General features: G+C 39.2%; 1 protein-coding gene across 1 annotated transcript in view; it reads left to right on the plus strand.

Moving 5' to 3' along the window:
• Nucleotides 1–9,134, plus strand: part of rhot2 (ras homolog family member T2) — a gene marked incomplete at its 5' end in the record, with an annotated part of 10,442 nt that extends 1,308 nt beyond the window's left edge. The window contains 17 exon segments of the mRNA XM_032502195.1: nt 690–771; nt 902–945; nt 1,394–1,447; nt 1,570–1,622; nt 1,964–2,072; nt 2,234–2,335; nt 2,460–2,558; nt 2,657–2,765; nt 2,864–2,984; nt 3,258–3,342; nt 3,590–3,735; nt 3,863–3,963; nt 5,823–5,953; nt 6,083–6,163; nt 6,256–6,378; nt 7,370–7,572; nt 7,816–9,134. Coding sequence (XP_032358086.1) covers nt 690–771; nt 902–945; nt 1,394–1,447; nt 1,570–1,622; nt 1,964–2,072; nt 2,234–2,335; nt 2,460–2,558; nt 2,657–2,765; nt 2,864–2,984; nt 3,258–3,342; nt 3,590–3,735; nt 3,863–3,963; nt 5,823–5,953; nt 6,083–6,163; nt 6,256–6,378; nt 7,370–7,572; nt 7,816–7,933 — 1,761 coding nt within the window. The 3' untranslated portion in view covers nt 7,934–9,134.
• Between the last annotated feature and the right edge of the window lie 520 nt (nt 9,135–9,654).

The following is a 9,654-nucleotide window of genomic DNA, read 5'->3' on the forward strand; positions in this document are numbered from 1 at the left end:
TTTTTTTACTTAAACGTACTTTTAGCTGGAGGATTCTTTGTACATGTAGCTACCTGACCACCTATCCTTGTAGTCTATATTAACCACAGTTGGCTAATTATAGTCACAGTTACTCTACTGTAGGCAGTACTCAGTAAACTGGTTAATTTTTGTGCAGTAAAGAAAACAAATTGTTTCTTGGTAGTGTTCAATGTGTGCAAGCTAATAAGTGTCATTTTCATTTGAAGCTTATTTTGAATTATGTAACTATGTATCCTCCCTTTGCAAAAATGACTTCTTAGAAATAGAAAGCTATTGTATATTACAAAATAGTACTGTTTCTTTTAAGTTTAATTTGTTTCATACTGTCATTAAGGTTAGGCTAATCTACTGATTCCAATACTCAGTAATCCAAAATGGTTGGATTCAATATAGTTTTTTGCCAAGAATTTGTGACTTTTGCAGCATGTTTGGGCATTGTTTGACTTGATGAAATCAGCATGCCCTGCTATGTACTATGAGGCCAGTATTGTGTTTTACTGTGTAAAGTTAAAAAAAAAATATTGCCTAGCATTTTAAGTTTATGGTTTGATTTTGTTCCCTAAAGCCATACTTGTGTACATGCTTAATGCAAAATAGAAAATGTGTATTTGTGTGATGGGAGGCTGAATCTTTGGATGGTTTTATCTGTGATATGCAATCTCTGACAGGTTCCTCCTAGAGCTGAAGAGATCACTATCCCTGCTGACGTGACTCCAGAGAAGGTGCCCACACACATAGTGGACTACTCAGGTAATGTGCCCTGAAGGCTTATACATGTAGCACCACCAGTGTTTACTTCTGTGGGTGTGGGTGGGTGTAGTGTGTGCGTAAGCATGTCTGAATATCATGACTTTAAGATTTGATTGGTTTTCCTCAACAGAAAAAGAGCAGAGTGATGAAGTCCTTAGAAGTGAGATTATCAAGGTAAGTACACCATACTTCATTGTGGTTTTATACGATTTTACTTGACAAATAAATGAATAAATTGAAGGGGGAAAAAATACAGCACTAATTAATATTCTGAACATCATCCGTTTTAACAATTAAGCAATTCTGTGCCCAGAGTAAGAGTAACATGTTTTTGGGTTTATAAATACATGTAATTGTTTCTGAGGTTTCTCACAATTTTGTTAAGACCAAAGTCATATTTCTAGGAGGCCTAGCATTTACGCCGCTTGGGGCCAGCAACCTAATCATCTTCCATTCTTATTTACTTTTGTCATGTTCTGTTTTATTCGTGCAGTGTCGTAAAAATAAGTATTTTTTTTCTCAAGGATTTTAATAAAAAGTTATACAAGGTTGATAGCATTTTGTGGATTCTGAGTTTTTGGCTTAAGGTCCCTCACAGCTGTTTTTTCCTCAACCTAAACAGGCTAACGTGGTGTGTGTGGTGTATGATGTCACCAACAATGACACAATAGACAAGGTAATAATCTGCTACTTGGTTTACCTTGTCTTATACTGTTCAAGCATTCCACATAATGCATATCACATTTACTTAATGCATTTAAAATACAAATAGCACTTTTCTCTGCATTTGTTTTTCAGATCAAAACTAAATGGATACCTTTAATTAACGGTGACGCAGAGAAAGGGAACAAGTATGTATCAGCTGTTGATGGGTGTGTGCTCTGGGCTTTTCCCAAGGCATTGCCATCTGCCATTGAACCTTGCACTCCTCCATACTGTTTGCATGTTATGTTGGCAAACTTGGTAATCTAGGAGTTTGAGCCTGATCTAACGTTGCAATAAGTCTCTCAGAATAAGACCTAAGAGTACATCAGCAATGTCCAATATGTAGAACTGTGTGTGCATGCAGTACACTATTTGAATGTCAACTGATTTACATTATATCTTTGCATTGCATGGATACCTGTATTTACACAGTAGACCACAACAGGGTTATATAGAGAGTTATCCTGTCTCTATGTTGTTCTATTAGAGTTCCCATCATCCTCGTGGGAAACAAGTCAGATCTGCGCTGTGGGAGCTCAATGGAAACCATTCTTCCCATCATGAACCTGTTCTCTGAGATTGAGACATGTGTTGAGGTGAGACTGAACTCTCTCACAGACATATCGAGTCTGCTAATTACTGCACACCTGCTAACCCTAGCTCTTAGATACAAATAATTACACATGCCCACATTATCTGGTCTTAAGTTTGCTTAAAAATTGTACCTGAAATATCTTTTTTCTTTTTATTTTTCAAGTGTTCTGCAAAGAACCTGAAAAACATATCAGAGCTGTTCTACTATGCACAGAAGGCAGTTCTTCACCCTACTGCACCTCTTTATGACCCTGAGGACAAACAGGTCAGCTATTTTTTGAAATGTGATGCCAACTGTGGAGTCAGCTGTCTGTCTCTCTCAGTCCACTCATTTACGTTTCTACATGCAAATGATCATAATATTTTTGTCCGCCAATATTTTTCACCAGCTAAAACCACCGTGTGTCAGAGCCCTTAGCAGAATATTCTACATTTCAGACCAGGACAATGACCGTATCCTCAGTGACGCAGAACTCAACTGCTTTCAGGTGCCAGTAAAAATCACTTAAAGTTCTGTCTTCACAGTTATTATTTGAAACAAAGCTCTTTGTTTGCTATATAAAAAATCCATCCATCTTATGTTTAGAAATCTTGTTTTGGGAATCCTCTGGCACCTCAAGCCTTAGAAGATGTGAAGACAGTAGTTTGGAAGAACACCAGCGATGGGGTGCAGGACAACGGCCTGACCCTAAACGGTAAAAATCACTCAGGAATGAGAACATGCAAATTTAAACGCTGTTGTCAGCAAAGCCAAACTTAACTAATGGCAAGTATTGTATGTCCCCTTTTTCAGGTTTCTTGTTTCTTAATACGTTATTTATCCAGAGGGGCCGACATGAAACCACATGGACTATACTCAGGAAGTTTGGTTATGACGACAACCTTGATCTGACTGATGATTACCTTTACCCTGTGTATGTCAAGTGACAGTATTGTACTTTATCTGTCAACTCCGATGTCATTTTCATATTGCTTATAACTATAACATTACAGCAGGTTGTATTGCAATAGTTTTGGAGAATACAGATCCCTGTTCCTGTTTTCTACCTAGTCATCTATCTCAGACCCAACTATCTATCCCGTATTTTTCCTGCATTTCTGTTAGGTGGTGCCTTTGTTGTGTTTGTACACACTAGTCAGGAATGCCCAGGTATCTAAATATGTTAGTGTTGTTTTTCTGTTGTCAGAATACAAGTTCCCATTGGCTGCACCACAGAGCTCAATCATTTAGGCCACCAGTTCCTCCAGCGGCTCTTTGACAAGTACGATGAAGTGAGTAGCAATCCGGGCTGCCTATGGTCACAATGTCCCACTGGACAGTAGAGTGTAACTTTTAAGTTAAATATTGTGGGAAATGTTATTTTTGGTGTGCAATTGTTGTGTGTTGAATATATAAAGTGAAAAGCATTTAAATTGCTGTAAACATTAAGTAGCGGCTGTCAGTTTTCTGCGTGGCCCATTCAATAATCAAGGGTTTCCTTCCTTTGTGTGACCTGAACTGACCTTTTTTCCTACTCAGGACAAAGACTCTGCCCTGTCACCGACGGAGCTTAGGAACCTGTTTTGCGTATGTCCTTACATACCATGGGGTGCAGAGGTCTACATGACTGTCCCAACCACAGACAAGGGCTACATCTCATACCACGGCTACCTTTGTCAGTGGACGTACGTATCGCACACAATTGTTATTAATTTTTTTGTGTTTGCATGCTCTAGTTTTACACATTTGTGCACTTAAAAGCAATTGTAGACAATTCAAAGGTCACATGTATCGCAATCCCTTCACATGCAGGCTCTCTGCGTACTTTGACATCCACCATTGCCTGGAGCACCTAGGATACCTTGGCTACCCTAACCTCACTGAGCAGGAGTCACAGACTGCTGCAATCACAGGTGTGTTTGCGTAATTTACTCTTCCTATGGAACATGGGAGTTACTGGGACTTACTGTACATCCTCTTTGAACTTAAATCCCAGTCTCATAGTTAACCACTGTTCTGTAGGAGGATTACTCGTTTAAATCCTGTCCGCTGCTTCTTAATAGGCCTTCATACTTGTACATTTGCCCTTGAGATGTGAAAGAGTAGTTTGAGTTTATAAATTGCACCCGTGTCAATACGTTTATGAATGGTTTGAAATATAGTGCACTCCTCACACATTTTGTTCTTGTATTTGTTATGAGCATTAACTAAAAGAATAATGACTACTGATTATGTTGTTCTGTTACGTTGGTGTATACAGTAGTAGTGTCTCTGTGCAGAGCTACAGTACCAGTAAGAAGTTTGGACACGCTTACTTGAATGGGAAAGCGTGTCCAACCTTTTGACTGGTACTATACTGTGTGTAAACTAAAGGCCGTCTAAGGCCACTTTGTCAGGAATGCGAGTACAAGATGTGTGATGTAATATGTCTTACTGCTGCTAACCACACTCATTCTGTCTTGGAGGGGAGCATCTTTAGGTGATCCTGCTGTAGATGTCAGAATAGCCAGAAGGACACAAAGATTAACAGATCTTGTAATAAGGAGACGAGTTACTGGTTGTAGCATGTGCTTAGTTACTGTGTTTTATGGTGCTGACTCAACCTTTCGTTAAGCAGTACTAATGTTAACTGTCATTGTAGTGTTTCATTTTTAGCAATGCTATCAGTATCGGTCTTAGAAAGGCAATGTCATTTGGTTGATCTAATCTCCTGTCAGTTGGTTTCATAGTCAAATAAGTTGGTCCTGAGTCAAATATCTTAACAAGTGGATGGATTGCTACAGTGTTTGGCTCAGACATTCATTGCCTATTGAGGACCAATCCTAAGGCTTTGGGTATTATGTGATCAATAGATGAGTCAGGTCTGACAGTATAGAGGGGGGCAATTTCATTTCTAGTCAAATTTTATGTTATGCCTACATGTCTTGTGACTATGTGTCTTGTTTCCTCTGACTATTTTACTTTAGTGTGAAATAAATGTAATGCAATTAAGTGGCCTTCACGTAAAAGGTATTTTTTGCTGTAATACATTTTAAACCCAGAGATTATCTGACAAACTAAATTGAAAAGATGGAAATTACCTATTTTTTGCAAGCCGGGCTTATTTTCATTATGTGCTGACATCCCTTTACAGCAACACTTTAGTAACAAGCTTTACTGATTAGATCTGAGATGCAGCAGTTACAAATCCTCAAGGATAAACAGGTCAACACAAGTGATGTGATTTGCCCGCTGGGCTGTAGTCTCTATGCTCTGTTTGGTGTCCAAGGCAAACCAAGCAGTGATCAACCAGGAAAGAACAGACTCATTGGTTGCATGGCAGAAGAACTGAAAAAACACCTTCTGTGACAGGTTGATCTTGCTCAGCTGGTGCAGAAATGACATCTTCTGCTTTAGGGATGTTGGCCTCTGACTTCATGGCTAATAATAATATTACCTGGAAAATGATGAGCTCTATCTTTGCCTAGCAAATAGTGAAAATTAGGAAAATCTGAAATAAAAAAAAATCAAAGACCATTTTTTAAAATTTTTTACAGGGATTAAAGTTCTCAGGCTTCAGGCATGGTGCAGTTTTACATTTATATAATACTTAATTTCATAAATTGTACACATTTCCTCCTGGACAGCATTTTAGGCTCACACATTTCCTTCTTTAACCCCTGTTTTTAACAATTGATATGCAGTCAAATTCTAACTGACAGAATGGCAGCCCTGTGTGTTTGTTGTGCCCTGTGTTTATGTTTTGTGTTACTGCTTGTTTATATATGCACAGTAACACAGGAGAAAAAGGAGGACCTGGTGAAGCGCCAGACACAGCGGTCAGTGTTTCTCTGCAAGGTGATCGGACCGCGGGGGACGGGCAAGACAGCCTTTCTCCAGGCCTTTGTGGGCCGCAACGTTGTGGTATGGCACCATCTGCTGCTAGTCTGAAGCTGAAAAATATTAAAAACGTGATACACTTGTACTAGTCGGCATAATGAACGTTGCTAAGTAGTGACTCTTTTTCTGGATTTTTTTCTCTTGTTTTTACAGAATAAGGGAAATTCCAGCAGTGCCTTCTCCCCCTATGCCATAAACACTGTACAAGTCAGCAACCAGGAGAAGTACCTTATCGTAAGTAGCTCCCATCCTGATCTTAATGCTTGCTGACCCATAACCTCTGACCCTGACTAAAGCCTGAGTACCACACTCTTCTCCTTGTGCAGCTCAATGAGGTGGATGTGGAGGTGGAGTTCCTGAAGGCATCAGATGCCTCCTGTGATGTTGCTTGTCTCATGTATGACTCCAGTGACCCGCATTCCTTCGACTATTGTGCCAGTATATACAAGGTCAGTGACAAAAGTTACAGCAGCATTTAAAAGAAGAAACTAGTATTCATTTATTATCAATTTTATTTTTTGCCATTCACAAAGGCCGCATATCGGTTTGTACTGGTGTACAAACCTGTACTTTTTAAAATTTGGAAAAAATGGCCCCTTAAGTTCAAGAATGAACTGATTTAGATTTTGGTGGTCAAAGGTAAGATCTTTTGGGCAAGAAGGCGTTGGTGGTGTTGGCCGTCTTTTTTTTTTTTAAACAATTGAGATTATTGTGAGTTCTTGTTTGTGGTGTGATTTAAACAAAGAAAAAACATTAACTGCACATTTTTATACCTGGTCATTTCCATAATTGGTTTAGAAATTATCAATGTGGTTAGCTCAGTTGGTAGAGCGGGCGGCCATATATAAAGTATTACTCCTCAACGCAGCGCGCCTCTCCCCTTTGATGTTTTCAGCTGTCCTGTCATATAAAGGCCTAAAAAAGGTTATCTTTAAAAAACATAAAAAAGACCAATGTGTATGGGAATTGACAATAAAGGTAACGCCTAACACGTGTGGCAATATGTAAAAGGTTAGTCTGGAGTCTGCCCTGCTTCCAGAGTAAAGATCTCGTAATGTAATCGGGGATCCTTACTTATAAAATGGTATCAAATGGAATGTCAGAAGAATGATAACGGGATTAAACCACCAGTAAAAAAATGTTTTGAAATTAAGTATTTATTCAGATTCAGGTGTTTACAAGAAGAACTTTGTTTTGTTTTGGACAATTATGCTAATTATTAGTGGAATAAAAGGCTCCATACCAAAAGGTATTGTTTTTACCTGCTTACTGTCGGGCACTCTCAACAGAAACTAAATAACAGAACACTTAACCTTTCAAACTTTGACAGATCCGTGTCCGAGTCATTTTGACTTTTGTTTTTAAGTCATTCATTATGACTTAAAAACAAGGTAGATTCTCTTCTCTCAACTAAATTTTTCCCTCTTAATTCTTCCTTAGCAACACTACATGGAGAGCAACATCCCATGTGTGCTGGTCGCCTCCAAGGTGGACCTTCCTGAGGTCAAGCAGTTCCACGGGATGACTCCAGCAGAGTTCTGTTATAAACACCAACTGCCTCCACCGCTGCCCTTCTCAAGCCTGTTCCTCGACTCCTCTAGCAAGAACATCTACACCAGGCTCGCCTGGGCAGCAGTGTACCCGTACGTACTACTAAGATAAACTACTGCTCTTAAGAAACATTGAAAATACGGAAAATTAAAAGTTCAGTTAAAGGAGAATATTGTTTAAGAACATTTAGTGATTAAAATGTGATAGGTAGAGATGTAAGAGAAGCTATACATTTGTTTTGCTTATGATATTAGCTGTGTTGCTTTGTGTGGTTATCCCTTAATGATGGATTCCCCCCCCCCCCCCCCCCCCCCCCCCCCCCCCCCAATCTCCAGACACCTGAATGGTTCAGACATGAGCAACACATCCTTCTGGCTGAGAGTGGCGTTGGGCTCGGCTGTGGTTGCCGTTCTCGGCTTTGCTATCTACAGATCTGTCGCCAGACTGAAATGATGATCAACAACCAGCTGAGCTTCTGTTTTTTACAGTCCAACTTTCCATAGATCCATCCATCAAGACCAAACCTCAGAGACCAGATCCACCATATTGCTTTACCTTTTAAGGCTCCCAGGAAACTCTTCATATATCTGCCCTTCTTTACTTTGTCCTACCCTGAGTCAGCTGATCACAACAGTCCAAAGGCAATTGGAAGCTAGTGATCATATTATTCCCCACGCTGCTGTGCCCAGCTTTTTCTGCCTTACATTGTAAAACCAGGTTAAGTAGGAGTTAGCCTGACAGTGCTTTGTGCATTGAAATGCAAAGTGAACTGTTCACATCCAAACAGGTGCTTTATAATAGAGGAGGAAATGCAGCAAGACAGTTGTGTCTGATCTAAGCTTACTCATTGATTATCTTTTACATGTTAATGGTGAGATTGGCGAGTTTTTATATACATGCAGTGTTTCCTAAGCATAATATAGGAAAATGCCAAATTGACTTGACTGACGAACCAAATGGCAGCATATGGCGCATTTCTAACTGAGCAAACATCCTGATTGGCTGCCACTGAATCTTGTGCTGGAGCTCCCCAATGAACTACACTCGTCCTTCTGACTATGCCTCCACATATACTGGATGTTCATATCTCATTTGCCAAATAACTCCAGCAGCAATGAGTAGTCATAGCATGTTGTTTTCCCTTAGGCATATTATTTTGTTTGAGAATGAAACAGTTTAAAGTTTTAGCAGTACGGCCTCTGGCCACTGATCTGCTGTTGCAGGGATGTGCATGAATAAAAACGGCAGTTTGTTTATGCAAGAAATTAGAAAATAGTTTCCCCTGTAAACGGAGGCCAAGCAAACCTTAAAATGACACAAAGGTAAAGACAAATGTGGTCAAATGAATTCTTCTGTTCACATTGAAAGTGAAGTAATTGATTTCAATTCAGACTGAAATAGATGCGAATTATTTTTATTTACATACACCTGACACTGTGCATACACTTTGACCTTGTTACACAATCGGCAATGCATTGTTTTCCAACATGTCATTTATGTTATGTATGTTTTATTGCTTAATTTAGCTGGGGACCTGCTGTTTCTGCAGAAATCACTTCTGTGACTTTTAAAATGTTGCTGTTTCTGTTTTAAATTAAACTGATTTAGATGCTAAATAAAAGACCAGATTAGATTGGGTGGGGACCTTTTGCCCCAAAAGACATAATGGAAGTTGGGATGAAAGATCAATGATTCATGTTAATATGTTGGACAGTTGGTGCCTTTTTCCATTTGAACTTGTTGATTTGTAGTAGCTAATTTTTATGCCTTATAAATTCTGACAGGAGTTTGTCTTTTATTTTGCATTAATACATACCTATCAGACTTCAGAGAATGGGACATTACTATGTAAAAGTGTTAATAACAACAATATCGTTAATGTTCCAGATACCATATTATCTTAATCACAAAACTTTTGTTGCTTAAGGTAATGGGTTACAAAGGTATTCTGCTGGGCTGTCAACATTCATGTTGGATTACGGTGTTTTGACGTCAATTACTGACCTTTTGCACATAGCCTGTCAAAATGCAAGAAGACCGTGCCTTGGCGCGTCTGGATGCCCTGCTTTGATCCTTCAGCCAGAAGCTCTTTAATTATAAGGTTAGTTTGATGATCTTACACCTGTCTTAAAGGATGATAATGACTAACCGTGTGTAGGGGGAAATTTGTGTGT

This window comes from Etheostoma spectabile, chromosome 21 (genome assembly GCF_008692095.1).
Source record: "Etheostoma spectabile isolate EspeVRDwgs_2016 chromosome 21, UIUC_Espe_1.0, whole genome shotgun sequence".
In the NCBI taxonomy this organism is placed as follows: Eukaryota; Metazoa; Chordata; class Actinopteri; order Perciformes; family Percidae; genus Etheostoma; species Etheostoma spectabile.